At 36.9% G+C, this 23829-nt stretch overlaps 1 protein-coding gene across 7 annotated transcripts in view; it reads right to left on the reverse strand.

Annotated features, from left to right (window-relative positions):
* The window catches only part of RALYL (RALY RNA binding protein like), a 405043-nt gene that overhangs the window by 98387 nt on the left and 282827 nt on the right, over window positions 1-23829 (reverse strand). For all 7 annotated transcript variants that reach the window (XM_050333117.1, XM_050333099.1, XM_050333081.1 and 4 more), the window contains one exon: window positions 5436-5511. In XM_050333117.1, the coding sequence (XP_050189074.1) occupies window positions 5436-5511 (76 nt within the window). The remainder of the gene's footprint in view (window positions 1-5435; window positions 5512-23829) is intronic.

Here is a 23829-nt window from a genome sequence, read left to right on the forward strand (position 1 = left end):
TAACTATAACATTAAACTGCATAGAGCAAAGACAGTAACTAGACACTGTGGTAGTGCCCAGTAACTTGCCTTTTCAATTTTCTTCCAAATCCTAGTCCCTTCCTTTCTTATGGTATAGAAATATCAGTTCACTCCTATGGTTTATTCTTTGGTAAAGTAGCTAGTTTTCCCAGAAAGCAGACATGTAAGTGATCTGGCACAGTTTGCTCCCAGTTACACCAGTACCACTACACTATTTTTGCCTCCCCATACTGTCTGCATCACCACCTCATGCAGCAGGGTCTGCAGGAGCTGTGTTCATTTTCATGCCACTGAAAATCACACCATTCTGTTAGCCTGTAGCACAGTGTTTTTGTTATTTCCAAAGACTCAAAAATAGATGCCCCCATGACCCTTCTCAAATCCTCTCAGCCTTGTTACTACTAGAGGGGTGACAGAGAAGACTTTTAGCCAACACCCCATACGGACAGCCATAGAGAAAGAACATGCCATGTGTCCTGAGGGAAGGCAAGCCACAGGCAGTGTGTGCTTGGGGCTCTGCTCCACCTGTGCTGGGGCTTGAGCCCACTCTTGGAGCAACTGGAAATGGAGTTATTAGCAACCTTCAGAATTAGTAACCATAAGAGCCTTATCCTCTTTTAAAAATTACAGCAAAGGCCTCCAAAATGTAGCAAAAGCTTTCAGGCATGTATTAAACACCTCATATAACGTGGTGGTGGACTGAAATGAACAATAAATAGTTAAAACATTCTTTTTATGATGTAGAGAAATAGAATGCCAGTCTATCAGAGTATTTGCACTTGATTCTACTTTGGTATGTTGCAGCATAAACACAGAGAAAAAAAAAGAACACAACAGTAAATGGGCTTTCATATGCTGACACTGAGTTGCTTTAACAAAATACTGATCAAAACACCACTAAATTAAAAAGACAAAGTGTGATCTTTTATTTTGCCACAACATTGCTCCCAAAGAGTGCTTTAACACATTTTTGTCACCACCTCTAATCTTCACCTTGTGTTTCAAAGATATGAAGATTAGCCAGTAAAATTAACTTCTGCTGGAGGCTAGACCCATATAACAAGATGCAAACCAATTTTAAGATGTAGATTTTTCAGGCATTTGATTTTCTGTAGAACTGCTGTGCTAAAAAAGAAAATTCAGAGTGATTTTGAAACTTTTGGGATTAGGTTCCCCCCTCACACACTGAACAGCAATGCAAAGTAGGAGGAATGCTGCTGGAGCTCCCAGCTATGTGAAATTTTAACTGATTCCCGAACACTACCCTAAGCACATCTTTAATTGTTCAGTGAGTACGCTTAAAATTAATAATGTGTTTAGCAGCTTTCTGAAGCAAAGCTTAAATCTTTCTATTCTCAAAATATTTTTAAGAAATTACACAGATCATAAAACCGTAAAGGCTAAAAAAGAGGAATGTAGATCCTGAACTGAGATAACACCAGGTATCTTTAAGCCATTATGAGCAAAAATGGATCTAATGACTTGGACAACAAGCAAATTATGTGGATATAGCACATCATAAACATCAGTTGCTCTGTATTAATTACTTATGTGTATATGCAGCTGTAAATGTCACAGATTTCTTTTCAGAGGTGCAGAGTCCTTTGAACACTTTTGAAGTCTCAGACACTTCAAAATAAACAAAATCATGTGAGCCTGTGCAGCAGTCCTGCTTGCTTACCTTAAAACTGTTCTTGCATGTGTCTCAAGTGTCATTTAAATATCCATAACAAAGGAGACTGAACAAATAATAGGTGTTACCTTTAACACTGTGCTGTACACAGTCACTGGTTTTCCATGGGATGTCTATCTTAAGACAGTTTTTCTAGGTAAATTTCCTGATCAGGCTTATGAAAACTGCCTACATGATAAGTGTCAAAACTTGTTTAATTGACCATATAGCAAATCTACAGTTTCCCCTTTATACGCTAAATCTGCTGTCTTGTCAAAGAAACAAATTGTATTTCTTTAACATAATTTGTCCCTGATATTTTTACCAATTTATTATCCTCTAGGTGTTGATAAATTGATTGCTAATAATGTGTTCCAGTACATTTCTTGGAATCAAGGCTGGGCTGACCAAACAATTTTCTAGATCATCTTCGTCTTAAAAATAGGTGTAACACCTACCCACACCCACTGGTTTTTTACCTTACATAACCTCTATAAGTTTCTGAAAAAAAATCACTAACAGTCCACACACAGATTCAGTTGGTCTTTTGAACACATTACAGTGAATCTCATCATACTATTTCCATTAAATTCATTTAGCCAAACACTGGTTAGCCAATTCTTTTATTGCATAGCCCCTGGTTAAAATTGATTTTCTTAAATAGCTGGTCAACTAGCCACTTTTGCTGATGTAAAAAACGTCTTTTCTATATCATCTGCTATCTAATCTCCTTTCCTGCTAACTAACAGCAGTATCAAAAATCAGAGGAAGTTAGTCTAACGACAACCTTTTCTGTTACCTTTTATATTGTTATGTGCTTTAGCCTTTCTGACATCTTGTTAGATGACTCTGCTCTTCTTTTCTACTTATTTCCAGTCATGGGGTTTTGATTCCACGTTTTGTACAATTCCTCTTCACTTTTCAGGATGTCAAAGAAACTTGATGCTGCCATATTATTCCTTTGTTCAACCTCCTCTGCTTCAGGAGAATTTTATGTTCTACCTTAAGAACAGTGAATGCAGGTTTTTCTGCACTTCTATTGTCCCTCAAATTTCTTTCCAAGACATCCTACTAACTAGGTCTCTGAGCTCATTGAAGTATCTCCTTTCTGAAATCCATTATCCTATTTCTACTGCTCACAGCCTTTCCTTTTAACAATGACTATTTTGTAACAACTAAATTTTTAACCAATATCTCTCTTAGTGCAAATCAAATCTAATGTAACCACTTCCCTCTTTACTTTTTCAGTCTTGTTGGTGGACCCTGCCAGCAGCTAAGTATTCACATAGTCACTCTCTCACTCCCCTACCATTTTCCCCTATCAGGATGAGGAGAGAGCAAAAGTGAAAAAGCCTCATGGGTTAACATAATTGAGGTGTAATAAAGGGGGAAGAAAGGAGGAAAAAAACCCAAGTTATGCAAAGGCAATTACTTTCCAGCTTCCATAAGCAATTCAGGCAGATCCCAAGCAACAGTTGCTTTGGAAGAAAAAAACTCCTCAGTTTTTATTTCAGAGTATGATGTTATGTGAGAGAATATCTGTTTGGCCAATTTGTGTCAGCTGTCTCAGATGTATTCCTTTACAACTTCTCGTCCACCTCAAGTCTATTAACTGCAAGGGTAGAACAGGAAAAAGAGAATACCATGAGGTTGTACAAACACTATTCAGTAACAGCCAAAAGACTGATGAATTTTAGCAGCAAATCCAAAACACAGAACTGTATGGGATCCTATGAAGAAAGTTAACTCCATCCCAGTCAGACAGAGGACAGTGTTTTGAAATACATAAACGTTCTCAGTGTTGTCAAGAACTTTATAAAACAATGATCTCCTCACATATTATTATGCTAACAGATACTGAAATAATAAAAGTTTTTCACTAACATAGAGCCTAGAATCATAGAAAGGCTTGGGTTGAAAGGGACCGTATCATAGAACAATAGAGTGGTTTGGGTTGGAAGGTACCTTCAGGATTATCTAGTTGCAAACACCCCACCGTGGGCAGGAATGTCATCCACTGAATCAGACTGCTCGGGACCCCATCCAACCTGGCCTTGAACATTTCTAGGGATGGGACATCCACAGCTACTCTGGGTAACCTTTTCCAGTGCCTCACTACCCTCTGAGTATAGAACTTCTTCCTAACGTCTAAACTAAACCTCTCCTCTTTTAGTTGAAAACTCTTCCCCCTTGTCCTATCAATTTGTGCATGCAAAAAGTTTTCTCCCTTTTTTTTATAAGCCCCCTCTAAGTACTGGAAGGTCATGATGAGGTGTCCCTGGAGTCTTCTCTTCTCCAGTCTGAACAACCCCAGATCTCTCAGCCTGTCTTCATAGAAGAAGTGCTACAACCCCAGGATCATCTCTGTGGCCCTCCTCTGGACTTGCTCTAACAGGTCCATGACTCTCTAATTCCTAGTACTCCAGAGCACTAATTAGGACTCCAGGTGAGGTTTTATGAGGTCAGAGAAGAGGGGGAGAATGAAGATGAGGGGGAAAGCAAAAGGATTATTTTAGGTGCTCAAAAAAGCCTCTCATAATATTCTAGAGAAATAGTTTGCACTCCATCCATGAAAAGACACAATCGAAGATCTTTTTTTTCTCTTTAAAGTTCCCTCAGAACTTTCCACGGGTCTCTCTCTTATCTCTGACTTGTCTGTAGAACAAGAAGCTTAGAGGTGGAAGTGCATATAAATGCCAGAAGTCATGGAACATCTTCCAAAATCTTTTGAAATACTGTCAGAGGGACACAGTAGACCATGACTACCAGTAAACTAAACATAGTTTAGCAGCTTGCAGTTGAGAGTAGTGACAAAACAGGATTCTCTTCTCAAAAAATAATATTTCTATCACTTCAGCTAAAAGCAGCTATATAAAACTTCAAATTACTTCTATGTAGCATGGATGCTCAGCTCTAAAATGCTCCCAGATTTCTCATTCTGAGATCCCAACCTTGAATTTCCATCTGAAGTTTTCAGACCAGACCAGGCATGAAAAAGTCCTGCTCAATGATGTCTGACTTCACTGCTTATCTTAGAGCCAGTCTATCTGCATTTTAGCTACAGCAAAACTCAACCCTATTTCCTCTCATGGATCAGGAGAATAAATTCTGTAGTACTTTTATGAGAAGTGAAGTTTATGGAGCAGAAATACATGTGGGCATGGTAGCCCTAACAATCTGTAAAGCTCCCTAAGCTTAATTGATTTTGAAAAAAAAAGTGGATGTTTCTTCAAGTTTGTACAAATTCCATGACAAAAGGCACTTGGGAATGGGAGAAAGACACTATCAATGCCTTCCCAAACAGCCAAGGAAGAAGTTCTGTCTTGTCAGAACTTGGCTTTCACCCTTGACAGAAAAATCAATGAGAAACCAGTTTTGTTGCTCTGAAATTATTAGTTATTTCAACTGATCGCTGCAAATTAAAAAGTCACAAAAAATGAGGCCATAACCAAGCAATAAAGCATAAGGATTTAAAATTGAAATAGCACTCAATTAAAAACAAAACAAACAAAAAATTATTCATAGTAGTACTAGTAGTGGGAGCATTAATAAGCACTTCACAGATCGCTGCACCAGTCTTTTTGTCAGTAGACTTAGTAAATTACACATTTAAGATTTTATTGTGCATTTCATTATAATTTTGATAAACATTGCACAGTGGCACTGTTAGATACAATTAAGGTTATTATAATTTTTCTGATAAAAGTTGTATTGGAGTAAGTTAAAGTGAAATCTCATTTACCTGTAAAGTGCTGAAAGTGGCCGCTTGTTGCCAGGTTTTGGTCTGTATGGTTTTGGTTCTCCTGCCATGTTGATATCTGAAAGAAAACATTTGATATCAGTAAGTCAAACTTCTGGAAGTTAGATTGAGTTTGCAAGGGCAGCTTCAAGTCACTGAAAATAATAATAATAATAATAAACAGTGAAAATGGACAGGGTACCTAAAACACCTGTCTAGTTTTTACCTTTTCCAAACTGATGCTGTAATACTTTCCTAAAAATTCTTACTGTAATACATGATGATTTTAGGCAAAATACCAGTAATTGTTGATGGAGAGAAATGGCATTTTAAAACACACAAGTTTCCACCCATTAAGGTGAAGCTAGTAGTGTATTTCTATTACAGAAGAATATTTGAATGGCAACCTAGAGGTCGAAACAAACCATCATCTCAGTCAAATTCTGCTGTGGAGGACTGCAATGGTTCTGAAGAGTTCCATTTTAGGGTCTAGAGAAACACACACTGATTTTTAACTGCTTCTTCACTGTCCACTTCGAAAGAAACTCTTCAAAAGCAAATAAGAGAGTATCTATTTCCTACCCCAAATGCATCTTTCTTTCGAGAAAAAGATGATCTGTTTTTGAAAATGCTTTATCTTAGGCACATAATTCTTATTCTCAATAAGATCAGAAATCTTTTGAACACTTTAAAAAAGTTTACTTATATTATACCTGTATATTCATCTTTTAAATGTAAAAAAAGTCAAGCTTATCTTGACATTACTCATGTGTGTTCTCAAATTTGTCTCTTCATTTGAATCATACTCAAAGACATACCAGGAAATACATGTCTTTCATTATGATTGCTATAACAGTTACACATGGAGAAAGAAGTACAGACCCTTCTGTGGAGGATACCTTCTTGAGCTTAGGAAGCTATCTACATAAACACAAACAACTTATATCAAATACTTCTCCACTCTGATTGAATGTTGCTAAGTTGGCATTACAGCAAATCACATGGATAAAGTGAAACTTCTGATTTGGAGACAAATTTCATGCAATTTGAGGAATGATGCAGCTAAATCTCTTCTCAGCTTCACTAATACAAAAAAAGAGTAACAGTCAACAAAATCACTGGAGTTATTCCAGTGCAAAATTGCTGTGACAAAACATCATATCCCATTGAACATGGAATCACATGGTCATCAAGACTTTCAAGGAAATATATGTTATTGGTAAAGTCTATGTTTAACCTGAATCTGAGTGCAGTGGAGGGAAAAGTAGAAAGCTGAGGTGTAGAATGAGGAAGTAACAGTTTTCAGTGCACTCATGCTAAAAGCTCAAATATTCCTACTTATTATTCTTGACCTCAAAAGATGCAGTAAAAGCCCGAAACTTATTGGTTGGATACTTTTATTTCACACAGAGTGAATAAAAAAAAATCAATCTGACTGGTCTCATCAATCAGAAATATGGAAAATTTATGTCTTTTAGATTTTTTTTAACAGAAAATATTTTTCCATTGGAAATTTCATGCTTCAGTCATCTAAAAGAACTTAAAAGAATTTTAAACTGATTTTCCATGTAAATTTGATATCTTGAGTTCAGCTAACATTTATTTAAAATTATAAAAGGACTAGAAATTAAATACTTTTATCTGGAACTATATAATATAAAATATTTTAGTAAAATTTTCCATATATAAAATATCTTGGAATTAAATCTGATTTCAGTTTCTTTTGTAAGACCTGTATTACTATTAAATAATAATTTTTTGTAAAATATTTAATTTCTTGTTTTAACTAACTCTCTGAAATTGGATAAACATTGGAGACAGTTTGCATACCCCCTTAAAATATTTTTCTGCCATTAATTTTAAGCAAATACTTTATTAAATATATTTTATTTTTGTCTTTAATTTTTGTTAAAAATTCAGCTGCGATGCCCTTACTTCAAGAAATATAAATTCTACAATGTTAAATCAACAAAGTAAACACCAAGCATTTCTGAAGGCCACTGAAGAATTTTGATAGTGGTGTCACATTTCCATTGGCTCCTGAAAATAACAGAATTGGAACAAAATTTTTATCCTATGACCTTTATGATAATTAGACCTTTCCATACTACTTTAATATGCCAGCTTTAAGGTCATTGACTGCATTGACTTTCACCATCTCCTACTACATCTAGGACAGATTTTAGGGTAGAAAGTAGAATTATAATCTCTTCTTGGGAAACACCTGGGGCTGTGATATCATCTTCACAATACCATAATATTCACAATTTTTTCATGTCTCTCATCTGCTACTGTTTCAGAGCTATACCCCTGGTACCTATACTTAGGCGTATGAACATTAACAGGTTTCAAAAAGTTTCTCATATTCTTCTGGGACAGATCAATACTGTCTTGATGATTATTCTTACAGACCTACATTTGCAGCTCTAAAAAACCCACTTTAAAAAAAGAAGGTGAGTTGTATAGAAGGCTAAAGGGTGTTTATTTTTTGTTCTCTTTATTTCAATCAAAAATGTCAAAAAGGTAACATTGAAAAAACACAATGGCAAGGCTGTTCAGAATCAGTTAAGATTCCCTCACACTTCAGTAAATTTCTAAATGTGGCAGTGAAAAACAGTGAACTACTTTATACAGATAGTAATAGCCAGAAATTCTCTTTAACACAGAAAATAGTTCATAGAAAAGTTGTGCACATGGGGCTTTTTTGTTAGTATGAAAGTGATTGAATAGCTCTGCAATTCCCTAAGCACTTTATAGCGAGGTAAGAATGGATGTAGGAAATGCTTTGAAAAGTTAGAACAGATTTTCACCCCATTATTTTTCAGCATTATCTTCTCCAGCCTCAATTTTCTAACTTAGATTAGAAGTGAACTTGTCAACATTTTGCAAGATAGATTATTTCTATTCCAACTGGAAATCTTGTGAGATAACTTGTTCTCTTCTTCCATCCATCATTAGTTTCACAGCAGACATTTACATCTATTAGATCATAAACTGTGTTCCAAATAAATTTGTTGGCTGCAGCACAGAGATTTACCTGTGCTAATGATTCCACCCCATGGAATGTAGAAATGTTAAATTAGATACCGTGCTTGTACATGACTATGTACCAGACAACTTGACAAGGGACACAGATATTCACATTACTTCTAGAGAGGCGTGGATTTGATGGATTGGGCACCTGATGGATAAGGAATTGGATGATGGTCACACACAAAAAGTTGTATTACATAGGTAGATTTTCTAAGTGGAGACCACTGATGAGTGGCATTACTCAGGGTTCCAATTTGGGACTGGTGCTGTTAAATATCTTTGGTGACACAGACAGATGGGACTGAGCGCACACTCAGCAAGTGTGCAAAGACACTAAACTGTGTGGTGCAGATGACACAGTGGAGGGAAATGATGGCATCCAGAGGGACCTTAATAGGCATGAGAACCTCATGTGAGGATATGTGGAAGCCTCAGGCCAAGTGCAGGGTCCTGCACCTGAGTCTGGGTAATCCCAAGCACGAATACTGGCTGGGCAAAGAATGGACTGAGAACTGAATATGGGGCTGTTGGTGGATGAGAAGCTTTATATGACCTGGCAATGTGCTCTTGAAGCCCAGAAAGCCAACCTTATCCTGGGCTACGTCAAAGGCATCGTGGCCAGAAGGTCGAGGGAGGTGATTCTGCCCCTCCACTCTTCTCTTGTGAGACCCCACCTGGAATACTGTGTCCAGCTTTGGGGTCTGCAACAAAAGGATGTGGACTTGTTTAAGCAAGTCCAGAGGAGGGCCAACAAGATGGTCAGAGGGCTGGAACACCTCTCCTATGAGGACAGGATGAAAGAGTTGGAGTTGTTCAGCCTGGAGCAGAGAAGTCTTCAGAGACACCTTATAGTGACCTTCCAATACTTGCAAGGAGTCTACAAGAAAGCTGGAGAGGGACTTTTTACAGGAGAATGAGGTGATGGGACAAGTTATAATGGCTTCCAACCAAAAGAGAGTAGGTTTAGATTAGATATTGGGAAGGAATTCTTTACTGTGAGGATGGTGAGGCATTGCAACAGGTTGCCCAGAGAAGCTGTGGCTGCCCCATCCCTGGAAGTGTTCAAGGCCAGGTTGGGTGGGGCTCTGTGCAACCTGGTCTAGTGGAAGGTGTCCCTGCCCGTGGCAGGGGGACTTGGACTAGATGATCCTTAGGGTCCATTCCAGCTGAAACCTTACTATGATATTCTATGATTGTATGATTCTATGTACGAATGGAGCAGCACAGGGACTTTCACATTACTTTCTCTGTTGTATACTATAAATGTTCACTTAGACATCTACTTTAAGGTAAAATCATTGCTGAAATTCAAAATACTAAGGAAACATTATGAACAGAAAAGTGACTATGCAGAGAATAGCACATTGTAATGCAGTAGCCTGGTCTCTCTGAACTTTCAGAATCCAAATAGATTACTTTATTAAAAGAAATGCATTTTAAGTTCTATATTTTCCTGTTCTCATAGCTGATGTTAGGTAAAATATGAGGTCTAGATTTCATTCAAAGATGTGTGTCATCAGCAGAATGTATCTAATTTTAAGCATGGTATTTTTATTTGTAGTTACACTGAAAAGTTCTTAGCAGTTAATGACAAAAAATAAAAATAATTTAAAAAAGAGCATGAATATCATTACAGAGAGCAGTGATTGTATTCAATGGCTACATAAATTTATCTGAAACAGCAACTCCACACAGCATGATCTACCTTTCAGCTATCACTGTTTCCTACAATTGACTGCCTATCTCCTTTGGGCAGTCAAGTAATGACCAGGGAGACTCTGAGCATGAGCATCCCATTTTTGGAGAAGCAGTATCAGCTAGCCCTGGTGCTTTGCTCACAGATTCCACAGCAAAGCAACCTGAGAATCTGGTCTTGAAGAAAACAGCTGACTTTAAACAGGCTTTTCAAGTGCAAGCAATGATACCTGAAGAACATTCATACTCCACAAGTGTTTCAGTATTTCTTACTACCTACACTTCAGATTTTTTTAAAAGGGTTATTTAAAAGAAAAAAACAAACCCCAAACCAATCAATTGTTTTGGTTCACAAAAGCAAAGAGCAAGAAGCTTCAATAAGCACTAGTTCAGCTCATGAAAACTGGGACTTGGAGGCTTTCTGCTGCACATGCAGAGGCTGTGTCTCAGACTATATCTAACCTATTAAATAGACTAGTCACCAGTACTCAGTTGCCTCTTATACTAAATTGTTAAATTGTTTCCTGACATGACTTTTTCCCCAGTTTACAAGTAGTCTCCCATGTAATTCCTAGATATAGACAGACAATGGACATGACTCAGGGACCACTGCTGACTAGCATTTCACCCAGTGAGAGATAATGGATCCAAGTACTTATAATTAGGTATTATGATGTGACTTCTGAGTGTGGGCTCCTTATCAGAAAGACTGCAAACTGAGACCTGGAGCCAAGGAAACTCCAAGTACCTCTATTGGCTCAAAAGCTCATTATCTAAGACATGTTTTATCAGATGTTCTTCCACACATTCTTGTGAATGGTTATGGAATCTGAAACATTCCTTTAAAAATTCTGCGCTTGCATGACTTAAAATTTGGAATGCCATTGTTTACTTCCAAACCAGCCATGCTCTTGACCAACATTTAATGGTAAATTAAATTAACATAGAGAGATAGAATTAATGCAATGAATGTACAATCTATATACAGAGAAAGATACGAATAGAGAGTAATCAGGACACATTTTCTACTATTTCAGATAACACAAAGTATATGGGATAGAAAAGAAAGACCAAGAGGTAGATGCAATTTAGAGAAAGCCTGTAGTCATATGATTTATAGCATAACTGAACACCAGTAAAGCTAAAGCTAATCTATCTTTTTTTTATACTCTTCCATCTACTAGTCTTATAAATCTCCCTGCTGCCTGTTAAAGGAATTTAAATGAAGTCATATGACATTTTTTACATCATGGACTTCCTTTATTCTTTATATGTTCCATTGATTACATGTCATCTACTCCCTTTTCCCCATCTCTAGCAAGTGAAAAAAGCAGAGAGAAAAGGACAGCTCTCAGTTCTTTTCCATTCTGTGCCCAAATAGCACAGCTGTAAAGATGAAATTTCCCAGAAAATTGAACACAAACTCAAATTAACTTTCAAGGCTAGTAAAATATTAAACGAAGGTCTGGGTCACACATTTTCATTTTCCATAATGGTATTAAAAATAATTTGCTTGTGGGGCTCTCAGCTGCATTTGGATTTTCTCTTAGCATTGAAGTAATTGGAAGCCTTTTTTTGTACAAAGATGACAGCTATTGTTAATGCTTCATACAGAAAGGGCTGCTTATTGAATAGTATATGAAATAGCTTTGTTCAACCATTTCTTCTTTCATTAAATACTGCTAAAATGAAATGAGGCTATAGGATTATATAAGCTATCACTCTTAACACCATTCAGTAACAAAAGTGTCAGGCATCATCTTGCAGGAAAGTTTTTTTCTGTTCCCCAGGGAACTGGATTGGAGTGAGGACAGGCGACAGCTAAAAGGGGAAATCCTGTCCTGTCTATATGCCCCTCACAAACTATTCAGGGTCCTGGAGAGAGCAGTCAGCTGCAGAATGGATGCTAGTGTACTTCACAGCTGTGGTGGAACGTTGTTCTACCTTTGTTTTTATCTGTTTGCTGCCATTCCTGCACCTCCCACCCCAAGTAACAACAAAGTCACTGGACAGAACTTTCTTGCCCCACTGGTTGTACAACTGGCAGTGGTCCATGTCCATGCCCAGTGGAGAGGCATCACTTCTGCCTGGAGAAAGGGACAATGCTTATTGCCCCTTATGTAGCCTCCGCTTGACTGCCCATGGACTCCACTCTGACTGCAGAGTCAGTGGTCAAGACCTCACAAACTGCTTCTCTTCCGGTGCTTGAATCCCTGCAGATCAATTACTGTGATGTGGCAGGAATCATGCTGGGGTACTGGGCTCCAGGGGAAGGAACACCACAGAGAGTAGGGCATGTTTTGTAAAGGGATTCCTTTGGGAAGGAGGGAAGCCCTCCTTCTGGCAATCCTGCCCACTCCTCCTCTTCAACACTGAGCTTGAGGGTTCCTCTACAGGAAGTTCCACACTGCTGTTCTGCAAATGCAAGAGATTCACGCTCGCTACAAGGGCCATAGCCACTTATCTGCAGGCTAGCTCTGGAGAAACTGTGTTGCAGTTTGGGTGTTATCCATGGAAAGCCCAGGTCTGGTTTGTGCCATGGTAGCCATGAAGCTGGCTGTCACATGTGCCCTTCACCCCACCAGAGCCAAACTATAGATACAGGTAAGCATAGTCTTCCTGTAAGAATATCCTTTTAATTTAATCAAGTTTTCAGCTTCTGTTTCCAACCCAGAGAACAAGATTTCTACATACAAAGTACCTGTTTAACACATGGACTAGCAAATTCTGCACATGCAGATCAACATTGTCATGAGGATACAAGAAAGCAATGGAAAAGTACATAAAAACTTTCTGATATCTTCAGGAAAAAAGAAACTGTTTTAATTATAAGCTTATCCAGCAATAACAACAATAAAAAAAATTAAGGAGGGACTCTCATAATATCCTAACCTCTGCTCACACTCTTCCTTCTCACTGTTGTTGTTAATAGGAAACAGAACTGGGCCTTGACTTTCAGGTTGATTTTTTCCAGACAGTGATGTGTGCAAGGATCGCCTTTGCTTTCTCTTGATCATGGTAAAGATGCTGTTTACAAATAGGAAATAGAGCATCTGTTGTCTTTCAGATCAAGCACAGTCATTACAAGGCAGCAGAAAAAAAACAACTCTCTGCTGCTCTTCTCTGATAACAAAAGATAGTTATTACCATGAAACTCAGACAAAGCTTCATGTTGACTAGATGTCTGAGTTTCTCAGCATTGCAATTAGCCCCAAGCAGCAACATTAAACAGTGTAGTGCAGATAGAGTATGAAAGTCCCTCATATACTTTTCAGATTTCAATATGATTTACTTTAGGGAACATGCCCTGAACCTGAGTAATTTTCAACTTGTCCTCAAACCACATTTTTTTCCTCTCTCTTTTCTAATGCTTCCTCTGCCCCACGGTCTTTTATCTAACTCTTCTACTAATGTTAGCATCATGGTCCTAGCAATTGTTTTTCATGACAATTGAAACCTGTAGTATATGAAAGAGTTCACAATCCCCATTGTCCCAACCCTTTTATCTTTCTCACTATTTTTTCTGAATATGGTCAACTTTATTAATTCAAATAGAGAGAAAAATTAATTTTTTTTTCTAAAATAACCATCACAATAACATCGTTTTACAAGAAATTACCAAGATTATTTTGTCTGCACTTGTTAACTATTTCTTGGACATTCCAACAAAGTTTGCTTACATTTCAAGGGCATTTTCTCATAAATCTGAAAAGCTAATGTAGCCAAGGTTCTCTGGGTATCACAAGCAGAATAGCTTCCACAGAAATGCTTTGGAATGCACATGTCATTCTGCATGATGTAGCCTGGGGTCTTTCCTGGTTTGCACAGGAGGTCTCAGCAGCCCCAGGGGCAGGAGGTAGGGGCAGTAGGTGATGGTTTGGGGCAGAAAATATGGATGGGGACTTTCAAGGTGCTGTTATGTGTGAAGGCAGTGTGTGCCTCTGAAAGGCTGATTGGGGTTTGTTGGCATTATAGTCACCACTGAGGGGTGACTTTTGACACCCTGATCTTTGCTGTTGAAACATTCAAGAGTACATCTGACCTTGAGGGTATTCCCACAGGCTTTCATCCAGGCTGACAACAGATCAGAGAGGAATCTTGCTGTGGATTTCACTGAGTCTGGAGCAATGACGTCCACTGATCACACGAAGCTAGTGGGGAGACAGAAATGGATCTCTGCAGCCCCAAAAGCACTTCCACCACTTTCCAATAATATTCCTCTCCAAACCAGGTCTGATTTTATCTTTATTCTTTGACCTGAATTTTTCCCTTTAATTTTCTCTGTTCTTTTCTTAGATGTTCTAAGCTTTCATCTTGGTCCCACCTCACTTGAATAAACCCATTGCCCCAAAACAACTAGTCCTAACTACTTCAAATTGTTCTATATACCCTCTTTCTGCCTATAGGCAGAAAGTCCAGGTTTTCTGGATAAGGGGATCAATAGAGGTGGATCTTTTCAAGCTCCAAATTCACTTTGGAATTACTTAGCACAAGTCTTCTAAAATTTCCTTGGAGGTACAGTAATTTTTTCAGTGCCAAGTTTATGAAAACTTGTGTCCAAATTATAGACTCATAGAATTACAGAATAGTGTGCGTTGGAAGGGACCTTTAAACATCAAGTAGTCCAACTGCCTTGCCATGGGAAAGGACATCTTTCACTAGATCAGGTTGCTCAAAGACCTGTTCAACCTGGCCTTAAACAATTCCAGAGGTGGTACATCCACAGCTCCTCTGGTGCAGTGCCTTACCACTCTCACTGCGACAAAGAATTTCCTTATATACTGTATATTCCATAATAGGGTTCTGAAAAGTTTTGTCTTTGTAACACAAGCATTGTAAATCATATGATTGACATCCACAGAATTATCTTGTATGTTATCATGTAAAAACCGTAAATATTCCCTTAATACTATTAAAGTGTTAGTATTATAAAATAACATAGCAGTGATATGCCCTGTAATACTCACTAACCTAACGCCTACCATTTTTGTTAAAATGTCAGGGTTGCGTTAAATAAAAGGGCAGCAGAAGTGGAGATAATTCCATTAATACTTGGCATATGGAAGAAAATACTGTTGTGGAGGTGACATACAAAAGAAAGCTATGACAACTCCAATATTTCCATTTTAGCAATGCCTAGGTTCTAACCATGTTCTCTCTTTCACTGCTGATGCATGAAGTTGCCCAGTGGATTCAGTCTGACAACCAAACTGCAACAACATAGAAGCCTTTTGCAAAAGCAAGACATTTAATAATTGAAAATACTGATGAGCTTCAAAACAAATGATATGCAGCATTGTTTTATTTGTATCTCTTTGGTATTTCTGCAAGGAAATATAAAAAGAGTTGATAGGAGTAGAGAAAATGCAATATCTTGACAGACTGATAGTTCAAAACTGGTAGTTTTCTGCCTCCAGCTACCCCAGATGCTTTGGAAGTAGACACAAGAACCTCAAACTAGTTAGAAACAAGATTATTTTCCTTCTATTCTCTTATCATCTCAGCATGATCCTCCTCCTAAAATGCTTAGTAGTTTAGGATTACTTTAAATCCTAAAGCATGATGTTTTATCTTTCCTCCTATACTGATTTTGATAGTAGCTAACTGGTACTAGCTGGAACCTGAAATTACCACAATTTCAAATAGCTTTGCTGACTACATAAATGTCTTATTACTCTGTTCCTCTTGCTGATAAATCACATAGGTGTATTTTTTAATGAAAAAATGTTTCTCAAAAAAAAAGTGAGTAATGTTTTGGCCTTATGATCCCCTTACCCTTCATCGCCTCAAACCCTTTTTCAACCACTATTCATTTCACTCATGACTAATAACCAAAATCATAGAAGTCATGTAAAAACCCCTTTCTCTAGATGCACAACATCACCCTTTTCACGGCAATTAATTGGACCTCTGCTGTTTACTTTTGTAAATTTACATTTGGTCTTGCATGCAGATACACTTTATATGCTGCTTCAGAGGTTTTCTCACAAGTGGTTTAAGGTGTACTACATATTATCAATGACATAAATTTGCACATATAATGAATCAATAACAGGAAAAAATGTAATAGGTTACTAAAACACATATTAGGAAATAAAGTAATTATTTTGAAACTCATAAAATCAAGTCCCAATATTACCAAAAGGACCATATGACATATTTCAGTTAAATCTCAAGAAGCAAAAGTATAAATTTTCATGCATATTAATACACAGTGCAAATAAAGCTCTCATTGAACATTCACCACCCTCTTATGTTAACTGGATTCCCTTTCTTCTACATTTCCCAGTTACATTTTCTGTCTATGCTAGCTTTGCCATACAAACTATTGATTTCTATTAGTCACTAAGAAAATGTGTCATTTTGTCTCAGAAATCCAAGGAACCAAGAGCTCCTCCACTCTGAGTTAATTATTTCCCCCAGAAATCTGTTGGACTATGAGCTTTCCAATTTCTTGAGCAAGCTGCACATAAACACACAACACAAATGTTTATAGAATGACTTTGGAAGCTGATCTCTACTGCAGTTGGGATATGAAATATATAGAGCTAGACAAGACAATGAACATCAATTGAACATTCACTTTCTCAAAGGTTTTTCGGGTTTATATCAGATTCCTGTAAGGAGTTCAGAATCTTTATTTTTGCACTGAATCTCATTGGAAGCCATAGTGATTTTTCTCCAGTTTTATCCCGAAGTTAAAAGAGATACAACCCCAAACCCCCAGATTAAAATTTTCACCCTTCAAACCCTTACCCAAGGTTTCTGCATTTTCATTTTACTTCATATATTTGTATGTGTATACTTGTGTGTGAAAATATTTACAATAGAAGTATGTGTTTTCAACTGGAACAACTTTTTGTTAAGTTTTGTAAATCATCTTTATCACACAGTTTCTGAAAATAGAAGATTGCAAAGGAACATTAAAGAATATTGAATTCCTGAATCCAGAGTTAAATGATTGCTGTTGAAGTGGATACTGGAGCCAATTGCTTTATATAGCAAACAAAACACTTTTTAGTCTCAGAAATGTCATATCTGACACTTATCTATCATTATTGTTAAAGGAAGACTAGTGCCAAGGACCAAACTTAAATCTCAGTACCTGCAGCTTTTAGAATGGATAGATTCTTTCTTTTTTTTTTTTCCTCCCCTATGTAATGAGAAATTCTGGTGGCTGTTCAGATGGAACAGCTCTCTAAGCTCACCTGGAAACATTAATCTTCTGGACATACTGCATAAACCACTAATCTCATGCCTGTCATTTAAAATGAGGAAGGGAGTACAAGGAGAGATGAAAGATGCAGCCAGATTTTTAAAGCCTTAGCACTGCTATTTTAATTCAAGAATAAATAAGATCCCTAAATCTTACTTTGTAAAACCCCAAAATGTCCAGAGAAAAACAATGGGATGAATGATCCCTCTGAATAAAAATCAATGTGATTCAACACAACGTTTCAGCATACTGTCTCCTAATCTTTCGCTCCTCATGTTCAGCTCCTTATCAGACACTGCTGTTAGCATCATGACATACTGTTTTTGCTTGGAAGCAGAGCCAAAGATACAACTAAGCCTTAAAAATATTTGTGCTGGCCTGATATACATTAACCCAACAGCCTACAGCCAGCTGTGCAAACCTGTTCTCTGCTGTAACCTCAACCTTACAATCCTTTCCCATGATGAGTGATTCTTCTTATGAACCTTATAGGCATTTATAATTCCATAATTAAAAAAAAAATAACTTATTTTCCAAGCATTTAGGTCAGAATGGAAAAGCAGTGCTCTTGTAAGAAAGTAGATGACTTTGGATGACAGTTTAAGCTCTCAGTGTTAGTGTAACCTTCCATTCAAGTCAATCAGATTTAGCTTACTTTTCACCATTCAACCATATGTTGTATAAATCTAACCACTAGTCCTTTTTGTTTATTTGTTTGTTTGTTTTAAACTCAGGGAAGTAGAGTCTTAGCAATCTCTAGTAAGAAAGAAGAAGGTTTTTATCTTTTATATATGTCTCTTGCTCATTCGTATGATCACTGTCAACCCACGCTGCTTTATTTTGAGGAAAAGCAAAAAGTACATCCAGCAACACAGCCTCCTAGGGATTCAGGATGTTGTGGCCTGTAATAGAGGTGTTCCAAAAGTGACAGTGGGAAATTCTGTCTGATTCAGCAACGTTTGCAGCTGTATTTATGAAAAGAAGTGTTATACATGGCCTGGCTGTGTGCTTGAGTACATGGCATGGTGTTATCTGTTCTGTCCAGTCAGTTTGCTCAATGCAGGATTGCATTGCTGTCTTAGCAGCAGCTGCACCCCATTCCCAGCTCATTCTCCATTCATACAGTGACATTAAAATAACATTGGGAAACGATAAATTGTAGTACATTTCATTCAGTATTTCCTTCTATGCCATTCACTAGGATACTGAGTCACTACCATAAAGACTCCAGGACAAATAATGACAATTAATCCTTCTGCATGTACATTGTATTCTTTATTTTGGTTTTATATCCCAGAAGCCTTTTTTTATTTCTCTCTCTCTCTCCCATTTTAAAGAGCTCCAAAGACTGATCTTATTAGAAAAAAATCATGATCCAGAACATGGAAATACTTCTCAGCTTCATCTCATATAAGTGGATTCTGGCCAAGATCAAGTATCAGTTACCCACCAGAAACCCAGTGCTCACTTCAAGGTATTCCCAAGTTCTGATGTGGGAGGGATGCAACACTCTTTGGAGTGGATTCATGTTTTCTTTCAGCACACTTTTTCATTTAATTTTGTCTGGTAGTAGAGGCTGTTTGAACTGTTGTTCTGTTTGCATACATTCAAATACTTAGTTCAGTATTTGATACCTCCCTTGAAAACAGTGCTCAAACCTGCTGTACTTAAGAGATCACAGCTCCTCAAATCCTGATCAGATATTGAAAGTCTACAATCCCTCTTTCCAAGATGTGCAAAATAAAATTTCCCACAAAATAATTAATAACTGGCTGTACTCTCCAAATTAAAAACTGTGTAGTTTGTTTCTCTCATACATGTTGCAGTTTGGGAACGTGGGTGATACAGTGTGAAGCCTGAAGGATGAGTGTGAAGGACTATCCCCAAAGGCGGACAAAACCCACTTGCAGATGACAGTGGCTCAGTTTTGAGTTCAACAGGTTTTTCAGGGTATGCTACCTCTGGTGACATGTGCCCCCAAGGACAGTCATGATGGATGATGCACAGCACATTTTTGTCTGCTAGGATGCCAGCCAAAACTGAAATGGTATTGCTGCCGTGTCAGAACAATGAGTGAGGGCGGGCATTGCAGGGACTAGTACTGCCATTCACACAGACTTCAGCTGTCAGAGAGGAATACAGTCTGTTCTATAGCAGAGAGGGAACAGGAGGGCAAATGAATTAAGAGCATCTCATTAAGAATATAAATATTCCTCTCAGGTCTCATAATATTCATGAACTGGGTGCATCCTGTTTTACTTCTGCCTCTGATTGCTTCTTAGGCAGCTCACATATGAGACTGTGGGTGGACTATGTGTTTTCTGGCACATGTGACAGCATATCACAGCAGTGTGGATGCAGGAATTATCTAGCCTGGCACAGACATCCCCTAGGATTCTATGGATGAAACCGAGGTCTTGATTTTCACAGAGGAGTCTAAAGGAGTTTTGTGGTGCATGCATGCAATCTTGCATTTGTAAACACCTGAATGTGTTTTTCATGCATTATTGAGAGAGCTAAGTGTTGGAACATTTGCATATGGAAAGCTACACCCATACGCACATTATCAGGTTCTGAGTTTTTTAATCTAGGAAAGTTTTTAGCTATCACATCTTTAGCTAATTTCAATGTTATTTAATTATTTTTAAAATTAGATAAATAGTAAAAAAGGAATCAGTGTACAAAAAACAGAAAACACTGGGAAAGCTACCATGTTAGAGGTGTAAATATACTTAATGTAGCAAGAGTTTAAACATTAATATTTTAAATTTTAAATAGTCATTTGGCAAAATTTTGCAGTTTTACAGAATGCAGTATTTGTAGAATAGTATGGAAGATTTTACTACTACTTATACTACTTTGCTTTTGCTGGTTCTACTAAAAGTTAAGTTTGAAACTATCTGCTGATATAGGATGATACTGAGAGAAAGGTGAATTACAGGTCTTTTGCTCTTGTAGTTGCTTCTATAGTTTAGTCACTGACATTCCAGCAATGAAAGGAATTTGTTCAAAGGTCAGATGCAATTTTCATTTAAGTGTCTCAGAAAATATACCTCAGCACCAATTTAGTAGAGTTTAGTATTAGTTAAATATACAGTGTTGTTTTTTATATCAAATAATAAAATATTTTATTCTACTGTTTACTAGGTATATTCACATCACAGAATATTCTGAGTTGGAAAGGACACACAAGGATCATCAAGTTCAACTCTTAAGTGAATGGTCCATATGGGGATCGAAAATATTTTGTGCTTTTGAATTTAGGTTCTCCCACAGAAATGGAGAGAGATGGAGACCATTTCTTCTCTCTTTCAGCTCTAACTCCACTGAGACTAAATGGATTATTGTTCCTATTTAATTTTTTTTAAATTATGATTAAACCAAGAATAGATTTCAGAAAATAAAATAAAGTTTCTAAACAGTTTGAAAAATGGCCATTGGGATTAGGGCTTTATTAAACTATGAAGAGTCTATCTTTTTTGCACAGTTTCTTTAAATTCCTCATTTAGATATAATTTCTTGCAACTGCATTTTGCACTCCCTGCCATTTTAACTAGGACATAGTAAGAGTTTGTTACATTTCTTCTATGAAAGTATTGGTAAAAAGCTCACTGCATTTCAGGACTCTTAACCTATAGCATATATTACTCTTCCTGACATTTTGAAAAAGATTCGAAACAAGATAACAAACTGAAGGCCTAATAAACAGAAGATTAAAAAGGAAAAGTAGGGAACCATTAGGTACTTTTTCTCTTCTAATCATGAGCCTTTTGCTGACAGTAGTTATATTCTTCATCTTAACACCACTGGTCTCTAAATTCCCTCATGAATGTACTTTTACTTCATCTGTAACCTTAGATAATAATTGTTAACATGGTGACCAAAGAAAAGGACAGAGTCCTCCCAAATGGCACCCAGAAAGCAATAAAATACCAAGCTATAGGTGTGCATTTGAGAAATCACAGATATTAATACTGTAAAAGCTGAAGAGAAAATCCATTTGGCATAGGAAGCGTGGGCAGTGAAGCATGTCATTTCGTTATACTAGAAACAGAATTAGTTCAAAAGAAGAGAACTGGTTCTTCATTTATTTCTAATATCTAAAATGCTTGTGCCTGTGAAATTGAAATTTAGCTAAGGGAGTTTTGCTGTTCCTTGGTTTTATCAAGTTTAGGTATTGATTCTTGTGCTATTGCTTGTGCTTAAAGAAACAGTAATCAGCTAAAGGATGACTGTGTGTAGGGTTGTAAAACTGACACAGAATAGAGAATGTTATTACTTTAACTGCCAAGAAAGAGGGAAAACAACCAGCATTTTCACAGTGATCTAAAGGCTGTAATGGTGGTGGGAAGAGACAGAGACAGTCAAGAAAAAGAGGCATTTCAAATGCAAACTAATCCACTCTACTGTATACACAAGTTAATAAATATGACAAAAATTACCTAGGTCTTAGATGATCTAAAATATCATGTTTCATGAACATAAAAATGTCCTTTATGTGTTTTGCATATTTTTGGTCTTACCAAATGCACAAATTTGTCAGTACTCTGCTAAATCAGAAGGTAAGAGTAATTGCAACCCTATACTCCAATGATTATCTTTTTCTGCCATCTGAGCAATAAAGTGGTGTTATCAAGAAGAAAAATACAGTGAACTATCATACATGCTCTAGAAACTCCATAAAAGCAAATAAGAAGGAGCTGTAAACAATCACAGACAGTGATAAATACCACAAGAACAGAGAAAGGAATAAAATATAAATACTTTTATTATTGATCTGTATCCAACTGCTTTAGTATAGGAACTATGAATAGACAATACAACCTCATGCTGTGATAAATTGCCTCAGCAACTTAGATACAAAAAAAAAAAAAAAATTTAATTTTTCAAGTCTTAAAGCGTGGGTTTTGCAGCTTAGTGATCAGTAATGCTATTTGACCAGTGTCATTTTTTTCTAAATGTTGCCTTTTCATACTCTGACTCTGCACCTCGTCCTGTGAGTCCCACTTACGTCATGTTTAGGCGGAGCTCTGGGCACATTCCTACTGACTTCATGGATGCCCCTTGTGTTATGACTTAGCACATTAACTAGCTGATCTCCTCTTAGTATCCTGAAAGATAAAGCCACTGACATACAAACCCCAAACATGACTTATGTCATGGATTATATATTGCCTTGTAATTTTCTGACAGTAAATGGATAATTACTTAAGGCAGTCTTGACCATGTTTGTACTGAAGATACCAAGATTTAAAAATAGTTGTGCAAATACATCCAATAATTGCATCTTTTAGTTTGTTTGTAACAATTATGTTTAAATATTTTTTCCAAACTTGCTTTAAAAATGTTTACCTGTGAATTAATTTTCCTATGTTTAGCACCTGCTTTTGTACATATTTTACTAGCTACAAATGCAGCAGATTTATAGCCATCTCTGATTCCTATTCAGTATAAAGAAAAGCAAAGTGAAAATGGAGGAAAATGTCTCTTGTCTCTCTAAAAATAGTTTCATGAGGGTGAACACTTACCTTCATATACCATCAGTAAGACCATCATCAAAAATGTAAATTTGGAATAACTAAGTGCTCTGATGGTTTTTGTAGGAAATTATTGTTATTAATTTTGTGCATATTACCTGAAAAATATTGCTCAGGATAAAAGAAGTCAACAGACCAGGACTGTCAAGATTGTCCATATAAAAGTCTTTGACTAGTGAGTTCTGATCTGTAATTATTGCTTGCATATTCAAGTCCTTCCCATTAACAGCAGCAATGAATGACAGTGTGTGTATATGATCTCTGAAGGATCCAATCTGTCATTTAGTGCTATAACATTAAAACACATTATGGCTGGGTATTCAGGATAATCCAAAACTAGCTGTAGCAATGGCAGAAGTTGTAACGTAGGCAGAACTCAGCCTTTTAGCCATTGTATTATACAAAGCTCTTACTGCAAGTACTAAAGTTGAGTGGCATTAGTTTACAACAGGGAAAAATTGAATGAAATTTGTTATAAATAATATAAGCTTGTTATGCTCATATATTAAATATATACTACCAACCCTTAGGAGTCACGTAACATATTGCTGCTCCAGTACCTTTCTTCACTACTTCAATTTGCAAAGAACATAATAAAGGCAAATTTTAGTGGTGTTTTTTTTTCTCTAATAAAAATCTTCTAATATAATGTTAAAACAAGGGGAAAAAAAAGTGGTAAGAATTCATCATAATTGCAAAATCACGTTCCTGAGAAAAAGCCAGAATCAATCAAACGTATGAAGTGTTGACTGGGAGAAATTTCTCATAGCATGTGAAAATATTCTATTGATAGATTCTGCCCTAAGGAAAACTTGATTTTGTAAAGTTATTGTAACAGAAAAGGATGGGAAACAATTTGCAATACACCAGCAATCTACCCTTTTAAAGCAAATAACTTGAAGAAAGTCATGGCACT

Source organism: Myiozetetes cayanensis, unplaced genomic scaffold (genome assembly GCF_022539395.1).
Source record: "Myiozetetes cayanensis isolate MyiCay16 unplaced genomic scaffold, myiCay2020 scf1, whole genome shotgun sequence".
NCBI classification, from domain to species: domain Eukaryota; kingdom Metazoa; phylum Chordata; class Aves; order Passeriformes; family Tyrannidae; genus Myiozetetes; species Myiozetetes cayanensis.